This window comes from Sinohyriopsis cumingii, chromosome 4 (genome assembly GCF_028554795.1).
Source record: "Sinohyriopsis cumingii isolate HCF-2022 chromosome 4, ASM2855479v2, whole genome shotgun sequence".
Lineage (NCBI taxonomy): Eukaryota > Metazoa > Mollusca > Bivalvia > Unionida > Unionidae > Sinohyriopsis > Sinohyriopsis cumingii.
In genome coordinates this window covers 108,458,717-108,484,957 of record NC_142964.1, presented here as the reverse complement: position 1 = coordinate 108,484,957, position 26,241 = coordinate 108,458,717, and the positions used below count along the sequence as shown (strand labels likewise).

At 36.1% G+C, this 26,241-nt stretch overlaps 1 protein-coding gene across 1 annotated transcript in view; it reads left to right on the top strand.

The window, feature by feature from the left end:
- Positions 1-25,269, top strand: part of LOC149801853 (dual oxidase 1-like) — an 85,425-nt gene extending 60,156 nt beyond the window's left edge. The window contains exons 9-20 of the mRNA XM_089956225.1: positions 5,059-5,240; positions 5,928-6,012; positions 6,542-6,795; positions 7,254-7,484; positions 7,998-8,091; positions 8,861-8,910; positions 11,264-11,545; positions 14,958-15,187; positions 20,356-20,514; positions 21,091-21,243; positions 21,976-22,104; positions 22,902-25,269. Of these exons, the coding sequence (XP_089812351.1) occupies positions 5,059-5,240; positions 5,928-6,012; positions 6,542-6,795; positions 7,254-7,484; positions 7,998-8,091; positions 8,861-8,910; positions 11,264-11,545; positions 14,958-15,187; positions 20,356-20,514; positions 21,091-21,243; positions 21,976-22,104; positions 22,902-23,024 (1,972 nt within the window). The 3' untranslated portion in view covers positions 23,025-25,269. The remainder of the gene's footprint in view (positions 1-5,058; positions 5,241-5,927; positions 6,013-6,541; positions 6,796-7,253; positions 7,485-7,997; positions 8,092-8,860; positions 8,911-11,263; positions 11,546-14,957; positions 15,188-20,355; positions 20,515-21,090; positions 21,244-21,975; positions 22,105-22,901) is intronic.
- The last annotated feature ends 972 nt before the right edge of the window (positions 25,270-26,241 follow it).

Here is a 26,241-nt window from a genome sequence, read left to right as displayed (position 1 = left end):
CTTCTCCTTTCTCTTCGTCGGCTTGGTACAGCAAACAGTTGGCATTGGTTCTTCCTCCGTACAAACTATCCCTCGGATTCAGGGGGTCCATGAACTGGTAACTTTCCACGATGCGTTTAAACTCGGGATCGATTTTCAAACGGTGATCATACTCGTGTTCCCACATTTCCACCACTTGGTATCCTTGCTGTTCTAACTTTAGGCATCGCTGACAAGTGTCCTGGTACAAGTCTTCTATGGTTCGTTGTAAAAACTGATTTTTAGTGTCACCATCAGGGTAACAGACGGGAAACCCGTGAAATAAGCAACCGTTAAATTCGTACACGATCTTGGGGTTTTCTAAGTCCCAGCCATCGGCCGAATACTTTCCGATGGTCTTTTCGCCCCCTCCGTTGCGGACATGCTGAATCCATTTGTCTTCCTTTTCGCACAAGTAATGTAACCTGCGTAGTGCTTTGACCGACTATTGACGTTTGACATAGTTGGTCGTTTGAGGACTGATGGCAGCCACGGTATTTTCAGGCATGAATCGTTGTCGGTACACTAAGGAACATACTTTGGCAATGGTGCAAGCTTCTTTCAAAGGATCGACCCCTTCGTGTTCCATGAACAGTTCTCGAAATTTTCCACAGCAACTCCGTAAAATGTCCACGTCGGAACGACAATACTTTAGCATTTCTTCCTGAAAGCCAAAAGGGTCCGAGGCGTGAGCCTGGTACCAAGCGTAGAAAGCTTCTCGTTGTTCGGTACGCATGTTGTCGGGGTCGTAGTAGTGAGCCTCAGGCAAATGGGGTAGAACGGCATGTTCATTATCTTCGGTATTGAAAAAGCGTGGAATGTACCCTTTAGCCATTTCTGTCATTCCAAACGTTTTAGGCATTCGACTCAAAGGCATGGCCAAGTAACTCATCGAATCTTTAAACTGTATTTGTCCCACTTGCATGAAAATGATTTTGTCTCCGTTGAAAGTGACTTTAGGACGCTCGTTACTATGTTCCGTATAGTATCTGAGAAGAAACTGTCCATCGTATCGGGAGAAATTGTGAGTCATCACTGTGGCATGACGATGACAATCATTGTAACGTTCGATGTCCTCTTGGCTCCACGTCTTGTCGATGGGTCTAGGACCCATCGGGCAAAATTGGCTAACGTGTTAGGTGCCCGAAATTTTTTTCACGTCCTCCAGAAATCTTGCTGCAGTGAGAGAAATGACTGAAGATAGGTTCTTGAATGAACTTCTCACACGCTTGATAAGCCACGCAGAAATTAGGAATGTGAATGTCGGTCTCTTGCATGCATTCGAAATCGAAAAAGATAAAATTCCCTTTCTTCTTGTGACCATCCTCTTTTTCTTGTTGGTGCTGGTATTTTTGCATGTAGCATTGATGTTCCAAGTCCACGATTCGGTGACAAATGTGACATCTTTTCTTTCCTCGACATATGTGTGTCTTGGCATTATTGGTAAGTATGCCTTTTCCACACGTGGGGCACAATCTCAGCAGTTGACAAGCACATTTCTTCTGTGAACCTTGCGTCTTCAAATGTTGTTGGTAACAGGTAGGACTGACAAACGTGCGCAGAGAAGCAGGGCAATGTACTCGTTCTTGTCCTTCGTCCAGACAGGGTTGAGAGGCCAAACATCCCGAGCATTTCGATCCACAATGTTTGTGTTGCTCTCGATTGTTATACCCATAGTCACATTTCTCACAGTAATAACTGTATCCCAGGAATGCAGTGATACTGGTAATGGTATCGAAATGTTAATCGTGATGATAGACATGAATGTATTTTCCATCTTTAAAATCTCGGCCTCGAAACAACAGAGACCCTCGCACTTCTTGAGGGTACACTTTCAAGGTGTATCGTGGAGCTAGGACATCTTGCAATTTTTGCATCTCTGGAATGCCGCAGGGTGTGTCTTTGGACAGATCGGCTTGTTGTAACAGGAGTTCTGCTTCATTTCGTTGTGTGGCTCGGTTCGATTTTCTAATGTTCTCCCAAGCTCTTTTCCATTCTGCCGTGTCGTTCTTGTCGGTATACGTTCGTCCTACCGCGATAGCCCTGGCTAAACACATCTGGTCTTGAGAATTGTTAATTTGGACGAGGCTTGTTTTGGTAATGCGAAGACCGTTCACCAATAAGACCTTTTTTCGTCCACTCCCTTGAGGAGGAGAGACGTGGGTCATGTCCAGTATGGCTTTTCCATCGGTGATGTCAAACTGGTCATTGGATTGTTGCACGTGTTGAATCTTGTCCATGACTTTGGAAGCGGTCAATTCTGCAGGGCTGCTAAATTCGATCCCAAACAAGGGATTTCAAGCCGTCATGTTGTACGGAAAGTCTCAAGCGATCGTTTTCTTTGGCTTGACATTGGTGTTTGAGTGTGGTGAGCAAAGAATCCCACATCTCGGTGATGAAGCCCTCTGCTTTCTCTAACGGTACGTCGGACTTGAAATCTTTAAACTTCACTATGTAAATGTAAGCCGTATTTCTAAATTTTCTAAAGGAGCGCTTTTCTGTGTCTCGAATGGAATAGTACTTTTCAGGGTTGACTGGTGAACATGGGCTAGGTGCAGACTCTCTGGGTTTGGATTCTGGTTCACTCATGTCCTCTTCAAAATCACTGGCATGAATTTGTGCCAAGACTTCAGCAATGGTACGAGGCGATAGATCACGTTTCTGCCTCTTACTTTCTTCTTTCTTCTCGATTGGATTGGATCGTTTCATCTTGACTGCAAAAAGTCAAATGACTAAAGTTTAAATACCATGGGCCACTTTATAGCCATGACAGACCAGCGTATATAAAGGGTGTGTGTCTTGTCCTTCCACTATTTATTTCAAACCGAGCAGAACGATGGACGAGACTACACAGATCGAACTTTTCATCAGAGCTTTGCAAGGGGTCATCAGAAAATTTTCTTCAGACCAGCCGAGGGACTACTCAATCTCCTTTCGAGATAAAAGTCAAGATACTTGCTATATCTGTCAAAAGAAAGGGCATTGGTCTTCAGAGTGTCCAGACCGTTCAAAAAACAAAACAGGGGCTAAAAGAGACAAAAGTCAAGATACGTGTTATCATTGTCAAGAAAAAGGACATTGGTCGCCAGATTGCCCTAAGAAACAACAGGAACCAGAAGAAGAAGAGGGGAGTTATGGAGAGGAAGATGATGAAGAAAGAAGACAGGTGAAAAAACAGAAACAGGAGAGAAAAGAAGGGAAGGAAGTGAGGATGAAGAGGAGGAAAAAGCTGTGAAAGTGAAGACATTTAAAAAAAAGAGAGTGTAAAGAAAGACAAAAGAAGAAACCTATGAACTTTTTAAAATGTTATGTTGTGATTTGGATTGTAAAATTTGTACAAGAATAAACAGTCTATAAAACGTAAGTGTCTCTTGGTTTTGATTTTCAGAATAAGAATCTACACTCACGCACTCATACATTCACACGTACTATAAGGGTAAAAAATGGGTTTTTGAGTTTTAATTGATGTTGGCCATTGAAATATTATTTCTTTTCGAGAGACATGGGTGGCCCTGAAAAGGGCCTTTGGGTCTTGGTGGGTTTTAAACAACAAAACGTAGGAAGCAATCAACTTTAACTGCCTTAAGCCTTTGCCACGGCCAAGGCCTACTTCTGGACTGCGTACTGTCGATGTTGATGATTTGGTAGAAATCACTAAGGGTGGTATGGTAGGTGTTGTCACAGAGTTGGGTTGTTTAGCTCGGGAAGGCCTTTTTCTCTTCGGTCGTAATAAAGAAGTCTGATACATTTGTTTCAGACTTCTTAACTCCGCTAAAATGTCTAACAGTATCGCAACCGTTTAACTTTCACCCTGTTGTTTCTTGGCTGCTTCTTCTTGTTGTTTCTTTCTTACCTCTTCTTCTTGCTGCTGTAGGAGAAAAGCTTGTTCCGCTTCCTTTTGCTGTTGTATAAATTTCTCCTATTCTTCTTTCTGTCTCTGTTTAAAATTCTCCACGTGTGGTAAAGAAGGAGAAGGTGGCGAAGGTATTGGTTCAGGAACAAATTCTTGCGAAAGAAAATCCACAAAGTCCCAATTCACCTCTTCTGGAAGTAAGTCCGGGTTCCCTTGAGTAGTCTCCACGGTCGGTGCACCCCAATTCATTGTCTTCTCAATTTGCGCCATGTTTATGCTCACTGTGTCGCATGAATTTACTGCACACAAACGCTAGTGCCTCTATATAGGGAATGTGGCGTAACGGACTGCTCTTTTCCAATTGGACAAATGGTGACTGAATTTTGTAATGCGTGTTTGGATTAGTCAGTCAACTCAATCCGTTTCGATCCTCCCTCTCCCTATAAATAATCGCAGTTCGCTGCATTCCTTCACCTGTTCTCATCACCAAGATGTGGACCGATGTAGAATCTTCAACTCGCGTCTCGTCAATGCTGTTTAGAACGGACTTACCCATGTACGTCCGATCTTCGTGAGTCATTATCAAGAGGACGGATACCTGTGTGTGGAAAAGAAGAATCTACGTAGAAAGACAAGGTTGTTTAAAGAGAGTGATGATCTACGGTTCAGAAGTAAGACAGAGTTTAAGGACAAGAAGCAGACCTCAACGATGTCCTCTATGTTAACAGTATGGTATGTTAACATAAAACCAAAGGCCCTTTTCAGGGCCATTCCAGTGCCTCGAAAAGAGATTCCCTTTCATGCCTCCATTTCTTTTTTTTAAAAAAAATGTTTATTGTCTGTGTTCTATATCCATCTCCCATGTTCCATTTCCACTGTCCCTCTACAGTCCCATCCATGTTAAAATTCCCCATGTTAAATTCCCATTGTCCCTAGGGTACAAACTCTGTGCTCTCCATGTTAAATTTACATAGTCCCCAGGGTACAAACCACCGATTTACAATGAAAATCCCCTAGTCCCTAGGGCATCCCGCCTAACTACTTACATTGTATTATGGGATGTAGTCGAATGCATCATTACGTTTTGGGTAGATTTATTATTGTGCACAAGACAAATAAATTAAGTATCATCTATTATAATCCATAGTATCCTAGCTGTTATAAACATGCATATTTTATTGTTTTAGGTCTTTAGTGGACCTGTCAGATTCTGGTGTTGAGACAGGCACTATTGAGGAGTTTGTCTCATCCATTTATTCATCACTAGGCCTCCGGCAAGATAGCGACATGACGTTCTCTGACTTCAAGAAAGTCTTCTCCCGGCGAGAGTATATGTCCACTCTGCAGCGGGCACATTTACAGCTGGAGGGTAGTTTGACTTTTGTACATCTTTTCTTCGGCATTCGTACATACATACATACATACATATATATATATATATATATATATATATATATATATAAACATTAATATGATCTCTTGCACTAGAACTAAAGAGTTTAAAGTGAATTTATGTGCGCGAGCTTTACGTTATGCATATTGCGGTAACGTATGCGATTTCATTCAGTTTAATTTATTATCGAAATTACATAACGTGTATACAGTCAACTCCGCGTATATACATAGCCTCGGGACCGGACCCAAGCAATGTATATAAACGGAGTATGCATTTAAGCGGAATTAATGTATATTTACAATATAAAATGGGACCATACTTTCGCTATGCACTTAAGCGATCTATGCAATTAACCGATATTCATGTAGTGGAGCCGACTGTACATTGCTTCGATCAGTGTGCAAATGATAAGATGAAATGTATTCTCCATTTGAAATATATCATTAAGGTGATAATAGTAGTCACATATATATAATTATTGGGATATTATAGCTAATCATATTTTGCCTTATATATTGGTCCCTGGCATTATACTATATGTAATTTTATGTGTATTGATATATTTGATTTTGATTGGGAATATCTTAACAAGTATATAGGGCCTAAAGTTACTGAAATCACGGCTAGCTTGTTGTTTAATTGTCGTTTTTATACATCCAGGTTCACGTTCATCGTCTAATCAAAGCGACGAACCTCAGTATACAAAAAATTACCAAAGACGAATGACTCTTATCCGGGAGTATAGGTACGATGTGTACAGTTTGAAATGGCCGTGCCATGTATACAATTAGTTGTTAGGATCTTATTCCAAGGACAATTTATCATAACTTTGTTTCAATAGAGCTTAGTAGGTCCGTGATACTAAACCATACGGATACATTTAGCAAATCGTATATTCTTTGGGGATTGTTTTAAGTATCACTGGGTTTTAATTCCAATTATCTTTTATAGTGACTTACCATGCCTCGTGCTTTAACCATCTATTTTCTGGTAGATTTAGTGACTTGAGGGAGTCGAATTCGTCCACTACTTTTGTGATGTATATTATTAATCATTGGCAGAACAGGAATAACTAAAACCCAGATAAAATACCATATTGCAAATTAATCTTATCTATGTGTTTTGCTTTGCCCCCCCCCCCCCCCCCCCCCGAAAGTAATGTATAGGTAGTTTCCAGCACTGAAACTGAACTTGTGGTGCAATCATTTTTCCACTTCCAAATCAATACAGATGCTGTCGATGTTTCTCCAAGAAGTCCTAATCGTTTCTTTCAGCACGAATACGACGAACCTGAACCTCAATCCATTTTCCCCACGGATTACTTCCATTAGCAGTGATACTGCTGACAACTCATTTCTCAACACCAAAAAGAGAATGGGTCTCTTATCCGAGCTGTACCACCCCAATACTAAACTGATGGAGCGGTGGGACGATGTAAAGGCTTTTCTTGAAACTTTCAGGCTGGAAGTATTCTGGATGACCGTGTATATACTAATACTATTCGGGCTTTTCTTAGAACGTGCACACGGTAAGTATGATTGACTAAATTCAGCAATGATATGGTAGGGAAATGTTAGGCCTGTATGTGAACACACACTTTCAGATATTTCCTTTTTATCAAGACGCACATAAAGATTGTCGCTTCCTTCGGCTTTTAACATTGAAAGAGAAAGCGATTGATTCCACGCAGTCTTGCAATAAAGGAGACTGTATTAGAATCACAGAATAATACTTCTGCTCATGTGATTAATGAAGGATCCAAGGAGGCTATTAATTTACAGATAACCTTTTCAAGAAATTGCCCTGTGTGAAAAGTCATGTATAGATTATGAAAAGCAAGATGAGATGTATCCAGTTTCCGTTATATTCATAAAGATTGTTTTTTCTTTGTCCTAAGGCCGTGCAACATTTTAACGGAAAGAGTTTACACTGACACCATTAAGAATAGTTCATTCTGTTAATAAAGTTTATTATCATATTTTGCAGAATACTATGTTTTACGGGAACATGTCGGCCTGCGAAGAATCGCTGGTTACGGAGTGTCATTCACTCGGGGTGCCGCCAGCGCCATGTCTTTTACGTACGCCACTCTGCTACTTACTATGTGCCGGAACTGCATAACATTGCTCAGAGAAACATTCCTTCACCGATTCTTTCCGTTTGACTCCTTACACTCCGCCCACAAGATCGTGGCCTATATGGCCCTTGTCCTGACAGGTACAACTCTTTAAACTACAATGTAATAGATTCATCAGTATCAAAACATTATATGTAGAATGTTAATTTATGTTTGTCATAACATAAGACAAAATGATGGAAGAAAGGCAATGCCTGATGTTTAAATATTTTCTAATAGAAAACCACCCAGTCTTTCAAGTCGGAATCGTTAACATTGTTAAATCGGAATTTCCGATTTTTTACATGAGAAACATTGTGATTTGATATATTGCTAAAAATGAATGAATTCGAATAAGAACATAAAAAGTGATGATTTCGGGCTTCACCCAAAACGTATTATTTATATATTAATTGACTATAATATAAATATCTAAAGTGTTAGATATGGTTTTCAATATTTCAATGAAAGTTCCTGTCACATAGCATATCCTAAAAAGAGTCAAAGTTGAATACATCGTCTTATTCCTGCTTCTTCTAAAAACTTGATAGAGACATGCGAATTATGTAAGATGTAAAATCGTTATGCTAACATTTTTATAATTCTCTTCACAGTGATCCATGTTATCGGCCATGGTTTCAACTTTTACCACATCACTACGCATGCGTCAATGGATCTGAACTGCTATTTCCGGGAGTATTTTAGAGCGTAAGAAAATCATTTTAAAGTCAGACAATTCATATTTTACCGTTATAAATTATTAAAAATTGAGTCAGACACAAGTCAGTCTCTTTTGTCCAAAAGGAAGTATTTCTTTTCTTTACGTGTTTAAAAAAAGGAGGCAAGTTACTTTAGTTTTTACATCACATACTTTTTAGGTCATATGTTTGGTCCTCATTGGTGATGTTTCACGATAACCATGCCATTGCAATTAACGAAGTCTGTCATGACAAACTCTTGACTGGCATAATATACCAACATGTTTATTGATTGTCCTACATAGTTTTATCTTGGAATATAGTGTTCTGTTAAACTATATGTGGCATTGGCTTTAGCCGGAAAAAAAAAATGGCTCAGTGCGCATAAAGTGTATTTTAGTATAAATCGTTCTTTAACCAATAATATCACCCAATTATCGAGATCTTCCAAATTATCGAGATCTTTCCAAATATCGAGATCTTTCCAAATATTGAGGGACACTGGCTTGATCCTTTTCAAGCAGACTCGGAAAACTGTATTATGTCCACTTTTTAAAATCAACGATAGCTAGAGGAACATAAATAAATGTCAAAATCGATATACGTACAGAGGAACATATTCATTTATAATAGAGCAATATAAATTAAGTTACACTGACTTTGTAACACACAATCAAAGTATGGTTAAGACAACATTTACTTTTAACAACACATTACTTATATCCAAGCGTTTATTTCTTTGATTGATTATGCAACTTCTGAGATATTTTTTATTTCAGAACCCACGAGCTAGCGTCATTTCAATACTGGACATTTCAAACCATTACAGGTTAGTGTCTAGCTACAATTGCAGATTAGGGTCTTGTTACAGTTACGGGTTAGTGTCTAACTACTGTTACACGTTTCTTGCTACTATTACAGTTTAGTTTCTAGCTACTGTTTCAGGTGAGTTTTTCTATCGATTATTAAAGGTCAATGCGTAACTACTGCTACAGATTTGTGTCTAGCTACTGTTACAAGTCAGTGTCTAGCTACCGTTATAGGTTAGTGTCTAGCTATAGTTAGAAGACAATGTCTAGTTATTGTTACATGTAGTGTCTAGCTACTATTACATAGTCAGTATGTAGTTGTTGTTACATGTTAGTGTGTAGCTGCTATTACAGGTCCGTGTTTAGTTACTGTCACAAGTTAGTGTCTAACTAATATTAAATATTAATATCTAGCTACCATTGGGCTAATAAATAATGCATATCCTATTATTTTAATCCTTTATTTTCCAATGCATCAAATTCACCATTAACAAAAAATGTCTAAACTTTAAATTGTTCTAAACACAAACTTTAAACAAAATACTTTAACAGGCATACTTTCCGCTTTAAAAGATTGCTTCTCTTCATGGTGTAATTTTAAGGTAATTTTTGTCTTAAGATATGTCTCCTCTTCTTTACTCGCCGCCCACTATGGCAACCACATCGGTTGTTCTGGTGTTGAAAATATTGGTTTATACTATAACAAGAAAACATACACTGCTAATACAATATTAAAACTGATGTTCAATACATGAAACATTTGGCAACAAGAAAATCAAACGCGAATACGTGTTCTCAAGAAGGCGCAGAAAAAGAGGAGGAGGAGGAAGAAGACAACATGATATGATTAATAGGACCTTTAGGTCCGAAGTGGTACGTTTTCTGACCTTATTGGAAGATATGGAAGATAATCTAGTGTTATCGGTTCGTTTGCGTTTGACTATTAATACTATGTACTGACTTATAGCCTCACGTGACAAGGAGAAAGCAAAATAGCTCAATCCGGTTCCACACTCGTCGTCGGTACCGAAATGTTGCCTGACGTGATAGGAAAAAGCCAAATAGCTCAATCCTGTTCCCTACTCGTATGCAGCATAGCTAGATCATACAAGATGTCGCGACTGTATTTTAAAATACCCACATCGGTTTAAGAAAAACATGAGCCGAGCATGAAACAAGGTTCTTCCTACAACGCAAAATTAACTTGTTTGTAATGTGAACAAATGGAACTTTCAATTCGATTTTATTTTCTTCATAAACAGATAATAACAAATTTCCTACCACGTTTAAAGGCCAACGTTCATTAGAAAGAATTATGATGTCAGAACAGAAAACATGTTTCTATGTAAGAGCAATATGACCAGTGAAGAATTTTTAAGATTTGGTGAATGTTTCATATATTGGATTCTAATGTAACGGAACAGAAAGCTAAACCCTCGACTAATACATCTACATCGGTACCTTTTATCTTATGAGATGGCGGTAATTGACATCGACCATCAGATGAAATATTTCACTACAGAGACAGATATATGTGCCTATCTATTAGAATGCCTGTAGGTATATGTATTCAGCCGACACTTAAGTCGATTTCATCTGCATTGAACAATAATCAAGGCTATGTATTCAGTGGTAAAATACTAAATTACAAGTCTAAACGATTGTATGGTTATCTCGAAATTAACCTGTAGTCAACAGAAGTAGACTGCGTAAACGTGGACAAGCACAATTTTATAATACAGAAACGGTTTGATAGCAGTAATAGTATATATGTTATTATCATCTGATGGAAATTTGCAATGAAGAAATTGGAGACTTCCTCATTATTAAGTCCATAGATAAACATTTCTTTGTGAAAACACTCCTTTGTATTCAAAGTTATGTTGCTCTCCTTCATTCAACAGACTAAGCATTGTTTGTTGATCATCTATTTTGACATAATAGCAGTTTTAGAATGAGGTTATTTTCGAAACGTTACTTCAAGTTTCAACAAGATACTTTTGTACAAGGTTTACCTTATAACTGTATCATAATTAAAGCCATGTTAGGATTTTTGTCTGATTTGACTTATTCTCTTTTTTTTTGTATTATAAGATTGTAAAATGATATTAGATCTGTAAACAGTATGTTATATTGCTCCTCTACATGCATGCATAAGCACTCGCACGCATATAATCTTTGCCAAAATAATAAATGTGCAAGCTTTAGTCGTAATCTAATCATTCAAGGAAAACCAAATGACACTTTCCTCCACCATTAGTGTAATTTTGTCAGAAATCGCAGTCGGTAATGTCTTGCGTCATCTTGTTTACAACCTGTATCCAAACGTCAGTTGTTACAAGTTTTGTATCAATCTGATATTTCTTTTTTAAGGATTCACCGGGATTCTCCTGTGTGTGCTGGTAATCATTATGTGCGTCTTTGCATCGGCATACGCACGACGTTACCTGTTCAAAGCTTTCTGGTGGACACACAAATTGTTCATTCCGGTATATCTTCTGACATTTTTCCATGGCAGCATGCAGATGATACAAAGTCGCGACTTCCCATGGTTTGTTATTGGCCCGGCAGTTTTGTACGTAATAGATGACATAATTAGTCTCAACAGAAGCAAGGTGCAGATACGGATCCTGAAGGCGGAGTTACTACCCTCGGGTAATTTATGACTTTCTTCATCACATATTCTGGCCTTCTTTCTCTTCTTCAACTATTGTAAGCTTTATGTAGCAAAATCGAGTATATTTTGGGAGAAAGCGAAAAATCAGTGTTTAGTTCCATGGTTTCTGCTTGAATGGGTTTCTGCTCCGTTACTGCGTACACACGTGATTACGATGGAACAAGTTCTCCTTACACTTTTCAAGACTGAGGCTTAATATTTAGAAAATGACTGCGGGCGATACATATAAATACATATTGCAGCGGTGATCGAATAATTTGTTTTTATATAGTGAATAAGAACGTAGGGAAAACATATAACTGGAAACGCAACAACGTTTACACTTGGTTTAAGAAACACTATCCTCATTGTACGATATCCAAAAAGCGAATCTTGTGATTAAATATAGATTCTTTGAAGGAACAAAATTTTCATGCACCACCAATGAGGCTGGGACTAGGATATTGGTCTTTGCGGTCGTAATTTTATGCAAAAATGACACCATACCCTATAAATATGAAAAGGCGAAAAGAGGCGAAGAAGTTGGATCATATAACTGAATTATTAAACACGTAATCAGGGCATCCAAAACAGTATGACAGAAAATATATAAGTAGTTTTTTAATAACAATATCATCAATACTACTACTACTACTACTACTAGCAATAAAAATAAATAACATAAGTAAGTAAACAAATAAATAAAAGAACAAGACGACGATGGGGAAGACAAAGAGGAAGAAGAAAAAGTCGCATATGAATGTTAGGTATATTTAATTTATATTGCTTGCTTGCTTGAAAGTTTAAGATGACAATGCTTTGGTTTTGATTACTAAAACATATATATGGATTGGAAAGGAACTTAAAGGAATTGTAATTTAAAAAACTAGATGGAAATATAACTAAGAGAGAGAGAGAGAGAGAGAGAGAGAGGGAGAGGGATAATGGAGAGGCAGAGAGTTAAAGAGGAAAGGGAAATAGAGATAAAGAGAGAGACAAAAAAAAAAAAAGAAAAGCATATACATATGCACATAGAGAGAAAGAGAGAAAGAAATACAAATGCAAATGCAGAGAGAAAACTATAAATTCAAATTAATACCCCTTTTCCAAAAGAAAGAAGTCAATCCATTTTTCCTCGTTCTGAAACAATTACTGAAAACTTGAAATGGCCAAATGATCATTGGATTTTATTAATACAAAGTGTACGTACTGGCAAATCTCGTGAAGACTACACTTCACTCTCGGTAAAACAAGGTACTGATTATGATGTGGTTAAGAAATGTATCTTGGAAGGTTTTGAACTGATACCTGGGGCATATCGAGAAAGGTTTAAGTTATGAAGACCAGACACTTGAAAAGAAGCATGCCGAATTTGTAAAGTAAAAGAGAAGCTATTATATCGGTAGCTAAGCAGGCTGATCTAGATAATATGAGACAGCTCATATTAATTGTGGAATTAAATACTTGCGTTTAGAGTGATCTGAAGCCTTACCTTGAACAGGAAAAAGACGAAACCTTGGAAAATGCTGCTCGCTTAGTTTATGATTATTCCTTGACTCAGTAAGTTTCCCTTGTCAATAAGTCTTCCTCGCCGCAGTCTTTTTTAGCAAAGGAAAAACCCATTTGAGTCTCAAATTTCTGATCTCAAATAAGCAACATAATCAGGACAGAGCTATTAAAATGTTCGTTTTTCTAAGAGATCTTGGTTGTTTTGGCTTTGTATTGAAAACTATACATTGGTTGGGTGAAAGAAAAAAACAAAAACAAAAAAAAAAACAACGTCAGTGTGATTCTAGTTTGGGGAATTCGAAGCATTCATGTCGAAACCTTCTATATCACGTATTGGTGATTCTGTCAAATCCCATACCTCTTAAAATTGTAAGGAACACAGGAGCTTCACATTGTCTGAGAAGTCGTCTGCTGGTAAAAGTGCTAATATTTCTCTCCACTGTGTCAATTTTGCGTCATACTAAGCTTCAGGACCCGTGAAAATAATCTGAACAGTTACGTCTTTACCCATCGTAGGTATTCATTTATTACTAAGCTATGACCTAGCTGGAGATAAGGTCGTGGTTAATTCACTCGGAACTAGCAAGCCTTGTTTGGATCACAAAGTTTATTGTATTGAAAAGAAGTCCTTAATTGTATACCCAGCCCGTGGAATTACCAGAGCTGTGGTAACAATTACTCTCAAGTATGATGTTGATCAGAACATTATTTCTTTACTTGACTTATTTATTGGTCAGTCTTTTGTTGAGGTCGTATGTACACCTGGTATTGATGAAACAATACAGCTTGTTTACAGCGATCCTCATTTTACTACTCATTCTCTATATTCTAATCAGGGTGACAAAAACAATCAATCATTGTCAAACATAAATAGGATCCTGAGATCTCCTCTCTGTTTCAGAGGGTTTCTAGCGAAAATTAAGCCACACGAGTATCAGTTTGTTAGTTTGTGAGAACTGGGGTACTTACGAGGAAATGGAGATCATCTGAGGTACCTGCTGTGCTTAGTAGCTACTGAGCTTTCGGATATTTATTCTTCAGTAATATAGACACGACATTCTTTATCTAGCCGATGAAGGTCCCTTGGTTTGTCATACAGGAATCAATTTGACGTATCACTAAATCTTGAATCCTTGTTTTGGCCAAAACTAAAACTGTGACATTCCTCATGTCACGCTTCTCAAATAGTAGGAAAGCCAAATCAAAAGATATATAAGGCTCATCTACAACCTATTGTTGCATTCAAATAACCACTGAGCAGACTAATGGTATACTATGTTGGTGCCATACCCAAGAGTAAGTCAGGCAACCAATGATTGTTGACCATAACGTGTGCACATATAGGATTGATAAAGGCAATTGTTTTGAGAAACAGTAAGGTAGCTTTGACACAAGATTTCATCAAAGTTTGGAAAATATAATAATGATGTATTGCACTGGTACAGGAACAAATTCGGACGAGGGTGTTTATTTGCTATTAATTGCTGTTGGGGACTCGTTTAAAGATTGATTCAATCTTTATGAACCAGGTTTTGGACATACTGTTTTGGACCATTGAAGTTATTAAAAGAGAAAGTTCTTTCAAAAGTCAATTCCAATATTTATCTTCTATGTTTCTGATTTAAAATATAAATTATCGAAGGCTTGTGAAATGGCGAGATCTAATCTTCACTCGACTCGATCAAAAATTAAATAAAAAATGAAATTTTGATATGAAAGAAATACAGAGGAAAAAAGTGTTCAGCTTGGAGACAGAGTTCTATCTCTCTTCAACACACCTAAGAATCTTCTTCGGCAAAAACTTTCTATTTGATGTATATATGAATGACAGTTGTAAATGCCAAGCTTAGCAACTAATTTATTTGCCACAATGCCTGTACAGTTTACATTTCCCTCGCACAGATGTGACGGTGCTGATAGTAAAGAAACCGCCTGGGTTTGAATACAAGTCAGGCCAGTGGGTGCGGGTCGCATGCTCGTCCCTGGGGCACGGAGAGTTTCATCCCTTCACCTTAACCTCAGCACCTCATCAGATGCACCTTTCCTTCCACATCCGAACCGTAGGTCCATGGACCAGGAACCTGAGACGCCTGTTTGACCCTAGCAATCTGCGAGGCCGGGATATGCCGTGCGTAAGTTTGCGTTTTGTCTATAGGCTAATGCGATCAAAAGCAAAACTGAGCAAGAAGTCTAAATGGATCTGAGGTCGCTCAGATGGCTGACAACTGAAACGAAAGGGCTGTTGTCAAATCAATCTTAATAGAATGCTTCTTTTTCAAATTTGTTCCAACGCTGTTGTTTGCCCATGTTATGAAAACAGGCGATGCGCTGTTTCTCTAGGTATCGGTATCTTTATACATATTTGCTTGTACATCAGGATAATTTATGCAATACCGAATCGCAGAACGCTTTATTTCAAAGGTTTATAATTCGAATTAGCAGATCTTTGCTTTATATAAAATTGTGTAATTCACTTATTATGATAGATATCACATACATATTTGATGTCTGACCATCATTTGTATAATTAATAAAACCATTCCAGGTGTCAATTTGATCAAATTCTTTTAAGCTTTGAAGAGTGTATGACAGGCTTCTTGTTGATAGCGATGAAGCCAAACCGGATAACAGATTGTCATCATTAATATATATAAATATATATATTCATACACTCTTCGAGGTAGAAAACGTTCTATAAAATCTTGTCAAATTCTCTTAAGTCGTTGTTGGGAGATGTAAATTAAAGAGTATTTCATTTTCAGTAACATTGCAAATGTTTGACATCAAATCAATCCCCTATGTAAACATTTCAAAGCCCGTACTACGAAAACAGGACAAGCTAGGAAGGCCCACAGATGTTGTAGTTTGTTTAAAACAGATTATACTACTTAAAAGAGAATATTTAAAAATAAATTTAATTTTGAAAAATTAAACCTGTATTTTTCTATATTTCACGGAATTTGTTCAGTTATAGAGAAGTTAGATTTTGGAGTCCCATTGTCTTCATTTGGCACCACACCCACACAGCTCTAAAACCGCTAAAAACGTGTAACCTCTCTATGCCAGAATGTTTTCTTTGACATATGGTGACATTCTGATGGCTTTTTGTTAAGATTACATGTGAAGATTTCATTTTTCAAGAACCGGCCGCCATATCTAATGGCGGGTGGGTATCTTTCGTTTAAATTTCAAAGGCATGCCAAGGTGGGATGTGTTCGTTAGGTTTTGTAATTTTCTATGCAGTAGTTTTGGAGAATATATATATTTGAAACATTAATTATATTTAGCCGCGCCTGTCATATTTGATGATGAATCGGCATCATTTACATCAGTTTAAAAGGTCTTATTGCCATACTGCTTTCTGTCAACTCCGGTCAATTGCTATAAATTGAATCGCTTCAAGAATTTAGTTAAATAATTTTCGGTTATATTTTGTAAAAGCGGCCGTATTTAATGATGGATGGGCTTCACTTTTACAAGCCCTATAGCCTAAAAAATCCAGACATTTTCTGATATGTTTGATGAAATTGTTTTTTTGAAAGAAATCGGCCAGGTACTTCTATTGTTATTAGATAAGGCTACTTTTGCTTCCTGTTCGGTATTATTTGCACGAATATTAAAGATCTCTGTGTCAAATTAATTTATATAGAGCTTGTTTGAACTCTGTTCAGCGTTTTCTGCGAAGACGTTGTATCAAGCTTTACTATTTTTAGCAACGGGGGCGGCATTTCAAAGATTTCAAAGCTCTTCATTCCAGATTAATTTGTGCCAGATTTGCTTACGTTTGTTCAAGACATTGATTTGAATGTTTTGTTGTGGTTTCTAGTACATAAATGGCTACTTCCAAATGTTCTTAGGTGCTATCAATTTAATAACTTTACACAGATTATTTAAAACAAAGACAAAAAATAACGTTTATGTGCGCTGTGATACATTATACATGCTATTATTTATTAGTCCTGCTCTATACGTTCTTCATGCTATTATGTATTATTCCTGCTGTATACGTTCTTCATGCTATTATTTATTAGTCCAGCTGTATACGTTATTCATGCTGTTATTTATTATTCTTGCTTTATACGTTCTTCATGCTATTATTTATTATTCTTGCTGTATACGTTCTTCATGCTATTATTTATTATTCCTACTGTACACGTTCTTCATGTTATTATTTATTGTTCCTGCTGTATAGGGGGTTTCACGGTTGCACGGAGTTACTGATCGTAGCGCCTAAAATTACGTCCCTTAGCTCCAATGCGCATGCCCACAAAAAATTTCCAGTTCCGGATAGTTCACCGTTCTACACTTGGTTAGCGAAACATAAAGTTAACAAAGGAAGGTATCTTAGCTGTACTACAGATCATTATGGTTAAGCCAATGAATCAGTTATATATGTCAAACATCTTTTGTTCATACATAAGAATAGTTATAGACATTAAATCAGATAATTAGATTCAGTGTCCATACTTACATTACATCAGATAATTAAATAATATTTACTGTCCATACTTAAATGATATCAAATAATTAAATTAAATAGACTGTTCATACCTGATAATATAAATTCATTATCCATAATTTCAGACACATCTGTATGAACATTTTCCTCTGCTCTCTGATTTTAAACATTTATTGCAGAGTTTTGGTTATATAACCTTATCGAAAACAATCTCAACAATTTGCATTTTTCATGTGTTGATAAATCCTTCTTTCTCAGTTATTTTCGCAAGGCTAATAGTTCGTTGATAACACGTTAAGAAAGTTCGATACTTCAGCTGATTTGTAATGCTGAATATTTTAAACCAGAACAGTTTTTTTTTTTTAATGGAACATAGCATTTAATGTATTCAGAGGAATTTAACAACGCAATTATTGCATTAACTATTATAAAGATAAATGAGTGTAATTAATGCAGACGGAATATTTATGCATATTAGGTTGTAAATGTTCAGATTAAATAACATGCCCAATTAAGTATTTTTTTTGTTGTTTCATTTTCTTTTTGACTTTTGAAACATCAAATATCGGACGGTACATGCAATAACTTTCAGCATGATTTTTCTTTGCTTATGCTGGCACGTAATAACTCTCAAATTTGCTGTGGTCTTTAGACAACATTTCTGATTGCCACCAGCAAATTCATCTAGAACAGCCTTCTTAAAATTAGTTTAATTCTGTTTGACTTTCCTTGCATCAAATATGTAAGTTTTAAAGATTCAATTACTTCACAGATTCCGTCATAATACTTTGGTTCGCCTTTTAAATCAATATTGATCCACGTGACCGGATGTAAAATTGCAAACAGTATGATTTGAAAAAGAGACTGCTTGTAAGAACATACTGTACAAGTTAATAATAAATTTATACTCATAAATATTCATATTTGTTGTCTTTATCTATCAGTCATTCTTTCTAACTTAGCATCATTTTATACTCGTTTTTAACCAGAAGTATGTTTATGTAATATACATATGCGAACACCCATTCATTCGAGGATATACATACCCATTCACCAGAAGAAAGACGACATACATTCAGACAGACAGATTGGTGAGAGACACAAATGCTGTATGCACGTATAGTGTGTCTAATATCGATATTTCTCCAAAGTGTATACTCTAAAATTTCCAACCGTTCAAGGAAATAAAATTAAAATAATCATCAATGAGACTCGTACGTGCGCCTGTCTGTTCAAGCATGGTTGACATTTGTGCATTTAAAAACAAAAACTCAAGTTGATTCATGAAAAATATAATGAACATTAATAGAAAAGCAAGTCTAAATCAATAATTAAAAAAACCTTAAGAAGTTAGAATTTTGTTCTCGTTGTCGTTCAACCTCCATTAGCTGCTATTATTGAAGCTGTACAAAATAAACATATTTTCATTATTCTTCAAGCGAGATCAATTGCAAGAACTTTTTACGCAGGATACACTTTAGCACAATCAATAATACAAACTAGAGCATAAGGTAGTAAAGGAAAGATAATGAAGTTCTGAAATGGGCAGATAATATTTATTTGAAAGCTGGGAGCAGCGCAAGTTAGTGAAAAAAAAAAATAAAAGATGTAAAATTAATTGATAAATATTGATAGAATTTCTTTTTAAGATAGTGATCCTGCTTGTATAATGTGAGCGGTCTGTCACATTTTCTTGATTTACATCTGCCATCTTAACTGATTGAACTATCCGGAAGTGAGTTACACCGATATGCCCTCTGGTGTTTTCAAGGGGAGATACTATGCGTGAAAACCCCTATACGTTCTTCATGCTATTATTTATTGTTCTTGCTGTATACGTTCTTCATGCTGTTATTTATTATTTCTGCTGGATATGTTCTTCATGCTGTTCTTTATTATTCCTGCTGTATACGTTCATGCTGTTCTTTATTATTCCTACTGTACACGTTCTGCATGCTATTATTTATTATTTCTGCTGTATACGTTCTTCATGCTATTATTTATTATTCCTACTGTACACGTTCTTCATGCTGTTATTTATTATTCCTGCTGTACACGTTCTTCATGCTATTATTTATTATTCCTACTGTACACGTTCTTCATGCTATTATTTATTATGCCTGATGTATACGTTCTTCTTGCTATTATATATTATTCCTGCTGTATACGTTCTTCATGCTGTTATTTATTATTCCTGCTGTACACGTTCGTCATGCTGTTCTTTATTATACCTGCTGTACACGTTCTTCATGCTGTTCTTTATTATTCCTGCTGTACACGTTCTTCATGCTATTATTTATTATTCCTGCAGTACACATTCTTCACGCTATTATTTATTATGCCTGCTGGACACGTTCTTCGTGCTATTATTTATTATTCCTGCTGTATACGTTCTTTATGCTGTTATTTATTATTCCTGCTTTATACGTTCTTGATGCTGTTATTTATTATTCCTGCTGTACACGTCCTTCATGCTGTTCTTTATTATTCCTGCTGTACACGTTGTTCATGCAGTTCTGTATTATTCCTGCTGTACACGTTCTTCATGCTGTTCTTTATTATTCCTGCTGTACACGTTCTTCATGCTATTATTTATTATTCCTGCTGTATACGTGTTTCATGATATTATTTATTATTCCAGCTGTATACGTTCTTCATGCTGTTATTCATTATTCTTGCTGTATACGTTCTTCATGCTGTTACACCCTTTTAGCTATATGTCTACTGCCAATACTTCGTTCACTTTTGCTATTTTTACATGCTCAAAGGCTTACTAAATCCAAGTTAGCGTATTTTTACCAGTTAAGCAAAACTAGAGCATTATATGTTTGTATGTTCCAGCTTTTGATGGATGGTCCGTTTGGGGAGGGACATCAGGATTGGTACCGGTATGAGGTTGCGGTACTGATCGGAGGTGGGATTGGCGTCACACCCTATGCATCAATTTTGCAGGATATCGTCCAAAAAACGTCCCTGGGAAGTTCTGTCTTCTGCAAAAAGGTGACCACTTTCTCTATTTTTTATATATAAAAATTAAACGTTGATCGTAATGAAAGTTTAAATAATTTGATGAGTGTTGTAAATAGCTTTTGTACAGTAAATCGTACTCGATTGACGTCATTACACTTGATCAATGGTCGACAAAACTTAGTATATTATCCAACATAAGACTATGTGCTACTAAATATTTTATCTTTATTCTTTTTCTGCTTGTGTTACACCAAAATGTTGTTCAAAATATTATATTTTTTAATTATTTGTGGCTGATCAAGAAGAAACATTATGAGGTAGTTAATAGAAAAAGTATCACATTTAGCGCTTATTTGCTTTAAATGTCAATTATAAAGCCACTTCGTTTTATGTTTGTACGCTTTGTAAAAAATTCTAACTATAATACTTTTCACCTCTATTCCTGTCGACATATCAAGTAGTAGTTAAATAATGTCTTATTATCACGTCTGTGATTGAACATGCAACTAAAGATAAATAACCTCGAGAAGTATATATAAATTCAGCAACGTTTTCCTGATTCCGGCATTCAGTGATTTTGGGTAACGTTTCCACCTTTCTACCAAGGTGTACTTCATGTGGGTGACGAGAACACAGAAACAGTTCGAATGGTTAACAGATATTATTCGCGAGGTGGAGAGCGACTGCAATGACTTAGTAGATGTGCACATTTTCGTTACCGAGTTCAGAAGGAGATTTGATCTGCGTACAACCATGCTGGTAGATCACCGATTTTCTTTTTTTCTTTAAAACTTGTTTTAATTGATAGCCCATGAGCACAAGTTTGATAGAATTTTGACCGTTAAGCAACAATCAACTAAATTTTGCAAAGAAAGCTGGATGATACATCTCGGCACGAAATGCAAAAAAAACAAGAAAATATTTCAATTTCATCTGCTGATTTGATCTGAACATGAAATGTATCGATTTAAGACTGCCATGAAAGGACATTGGTCACGTACACTGATCTATTGCTACCGTGATGTTTCCAAGATAAGGTAATCTTTTCCATTTTCTAAGTATAATTCCGAAAAGATGATAACGTTCTGCTCAGCCACGTACAACAGCTAAGCTAAATATTACCTCAAAAATCAATTTGTATACTCTGTAAGTTAAAGCTATGGGCAAGTAACTTTGCAAATATTCAATCCTGCTTTATATGTTTCATTTACAATACACAGCAGTTGGGAGTATTGTACATGTACACTGTAAACAAAATATATGACAAAAACGAGGACATTGAATGCAAGAAGAAGAAGAAGAGGGGAAAGGAGAAGTAGAAGCAGCAGGAGGATGATGATGATGAGAAGAGAAAATATTTTAATAACATTGACAAAACAATAACAAAAATGAATAGCAAACGTCAGATTATTTACTGTTGATACTGCTATTACTATAGACTACTACTACTCTTAATACTACTACTAACAATACTAATCATTTTTCTTTAAGTATATATGTGAGTGGCACTTTCAAAGGGTAGCTGGAAAGAGTCTGTTCACCGGCTTGAAAGCCACAACTCATTTTGGAAGACCACGATTCTATGACTTTTTGGAAGCTCTCCGCTACAGTCACAAGAAGGTAGTTGGCATGCTTTGATCCTCCAGGCAGTTTTGGATTTAATATGAAACAAAATTAACTTCATGTGTGTCTACATACTTCAGCGTCACCACTCTGACAGCGCGAGAATGCAATATTTTTACGACATATGACTGTTCATCTGTTGAACATTGAAACAGTAGAACCCTATGAAATGAGAAGGGGGTTCCGATAGTTTAAACTCAGTGTCACATTTGACATATATAACGTTATATTCAACTGAATGCGTTTTAAAATTTTGGAGAGGCTTTATATTTTGGTAGAGGAAACATACAGGCGAAAACTTCTTTATAATTGGGAAAACTTCCTTATATTCGTGAGGTAGAGATTGAGTGATTCTCAGAAATTTATCTGAAGTTTATTTCCTTTCCAACGACATAAATCAGATAAGACAAGTTTAAAGGAAGGTCTTCTTAATTTTTCCACGAGACACTGACTACTTATGAACTAACTTCAATAGTAATACGTTATTACATTGCCTTTTCTTCCCTTTAAAATCAATTGCGATTGTTGTATGTCATTATAATGTTACCCAGCTCGGAATTTCTGATAGTTGTCTGTTACTCATAAAACTTACAACGCAATCGTAATGCAGTTGATGGCAGTCTGTTTCAAGTTAATTTAAAATGCATATATAAAGCATTTAATCGCATTTGTTATGGCGTTTAAATGTTTACCTTCATTATTGTGTCAGTGAAAAAGTCACTGCCGGTTACGTCCGTTTCCCATCAGTATTATTTAAAATGTACTTAAACATTTAATTCTTTTAATTTCAACAGGTGGAGAAGATCGGTGTGTTTAGCTGTGGGCCTGTACCAATGACACACAGCGTAAACAAGGCATGCAAGGAGCTCAACAAGTTTAGCAGACCTACCTACATTCATCACTTTGAAAACTTTTAGATCTCATTTACAGTTTTCATTGCCAATGTATTCATTCAACCATTTAAAAAATTGATGGCAAGGAAGAAACATGTAAATTAATCATTATATTTGGTGGAGGTTGGCTATATATTTGAATAACTAGATGATCGTCTCCAGAAAAGACCTTTAAAACAATGATTTTTCGCAACAAACAAAGTATTGGCAAATGCAATTGACATTGATCTACGCAAAATAAAACAATTGCAAATGTGTGTGTGCCTGTAAGAGAGAGAGAGAGAGAGAGAGAGAGAGAACAAAAAACGACAGTGCTTCGACAGCCAGGGAAAATCTGTTCCCATAAAATCTGTTCCCATATTATTCGATTATTAATGTTCATGATGCATATAAACTTCGTGTTAGATTGATATTTTAAGCCATGCTATCTTTTCCGTTTAAGATGTAACATTCTGTTAATATAAGGTACATGTTTCAGAGTTATAGAGAAAACAAAAGCATATCAACTTGTTTATTACATTTGGTGTTAAGGATTTCAGTGGTCAGCAAATCTGCATTATTTTATTCTCAATGTAAATAATAGTTGCAATCATAAAATACCTATTTATTACAAGTGTTCTTTTAATGTTGTCGTACAAATGTGTTATATTTGCCCTGAATAGACCTATATGTCTACCTTGATTAATTGCCAACAAGCAGATCTCGGGAGCTGATGATCCCACCTTTCCCTGTAAACAGGGAGTGTAGTTGTGTTCAGAAAATGGCTACTTGACAGTGGTGATATAGTACATTACTCAAGGTACATTTGTACAGAAGCCACTAGTCATTAAGCAGAACATTCAAACACTTAATGTATGATCTCAGCAGTAACACTGACCTAAACAGATGCAGATAAAATTATGCTGAAGTACACAACAGTATAATGCTGCATATGAGAATTTTCTTTAATCCAATATTATTAAGGTAATAATTGTCTGCAACCAAATTGAAAGTATCAGATAATCAGAGATCACAAGCCTACTACATGATTACTCAGCAGTGAAATTTTGGACTTAGCCAAGGTTTCGGTTTCGTCAGTATAAAGTTGAGTGGCAAACTGGAGTAATTGCGCAGAAAGGAAATGAGGTGGGTCAGGCAACCACGGATCATTATTTTGCCAAAATAATACGGCGCATTCTGAACAGATACCAAAGCTAAATAATAAATCTTACTTACGGTATCCTAAATAATAATATGCATACTAAATTTGTTAGTAGGCTAACAACGGAGTCCTTAGTGGGCACGCCAATCAGGGTCCAATGTTCTGCTGAAAAAATCAACCGATATCATCAATATAATGCAACACATCCAACCGCACTGAGCTTCATTTTAAATCCAACGAGTTACTGTACATAATGCAAACGAATCGTCGCACAATAATGAGCTATAATTGCACTAAACATAACATAGACTGATGATAATTACCCTCATCAAAGGTCAACTAAAACTGAGTCGTTTCGCTGAAAGACATTTTAAAACAAAAATGTGTTTGTGAGGAAACAAAGGTAGGTGGATTTATGGATCATGCTCTATAAGCCATAAGAAAGGATGATCAAGCTATCCAAAAAATCAATTTTTGAAATTTATTAATAATTAATGGTGTTACTTACTCTAGGGTAAACACTGATGGTTCATAAATTAAAGGCTATAACTCCACTAAACCATGTCGGAGCAAGTTTGCAATTAAGATGTGTCAAAGTGTCATAAAAGTAGAGATGCATATCAAATATGTAGGTTAAAGAAAACAAAAACTATTGAATGTATTGTGCTGTAAGATGACAGCTAAACTCGGGCAAAGACCAAGGCCTCATCAACATTAAACCGCGTGCTAAATTTGAATTAAGCCCATGTAAAATCAACTATGCAGAAGGGAAGGTGGGACAGACGGAAGGAAAGAAGGACATCTAAGTCCAGTTTAGTCTTCCCATGTTTGATTCAGCATTTGTTAAGAGAAAGGTAGTACTGTTGAATCGTTTAAAAGATGGGAAGGAAGACAAATTAGAAAAGGATCAATCGATAATATTAGCATTTTGCTACACTCTAACACGCACTTAATCTGCTTACGAAACAAAATGTGATTTGTTCAGACATATTAATGATGATGTAAATTGTATATCTCATGTTGATAATGGTTATTGATTTCATTGGCATTGATCCTTATATAATTGATATGGTTTTGAAATGTTGCTGAATATATTTGCTGGCAAATATATTATTGCTTGCTCTCTTATTTTTGAAAGTGTTCATCATTCTTATATTATTATCTTCATCTTCATCATCATCCTCTTCTTCTTCTTGTCTAGGTTTACATTACGGTTACACTATGAAAGCTGATACAATATAACTTTTGTTATGTAAATATGGTATCATTATCAGCTGTTTTAAAGACTCACACTTTGAAAATCATAGGATTGATTGTGAAGTAATTGTATGTCATGGATTCATGTATATTCCTTACGTGATGTATTATGGAAATAATACTATTAATATAAAATGTGGCGTGAAAAAGTTTTGCGGACAACATGATAATTCACAAAACGCAGCAGATGATTCGACAAAACATAGCATACCAGTTTATCTGCCAACACATAATGCATCGGAAGACCTAACGTTAACCAGACCTACAACACCAGCATATCTGACAATAGATAACACAGATACAGATCTCTGACACATTTCGTATCAGTAGATTTACCGACAGACAACGAGCATATCTACCAAGGCATAATGCACCAGAAGCTATGGGTCTACATTGTTAACTTCTCAGAAAACTTTCCAAAGGGAAGTAATTTGTTTATATCAGATATTAGATGCAATATTTACTCTACTGATGTTAGCTTGTCAGACACGAATACTGAAAAAATATATGATAACATAGATAAACACGAGAAGGACATGATAAAATAATAAGATTAATAATAATACGTTTCACAGAGAAATATTATTGAACTATAAACCTGTTTGGTACGCAGAATGCATAGAATACCATAGCAAATTACATATAAGTGAAGTATTGTTGTAGACATCAACATCCATATCAAAACGATATCATAGATATTTTGTCATGTTTTAGGACCCATGAATATAAAGGTAGACTGGTTAATGTTTCTCTTAGTTAAAGGAGGTAATAAATGTTTGTTAAAAAATTGGCCATTGTGCAGCATTCTTTTCTTAAACGAAGGTTTTGTTGCTATTTGAAGAA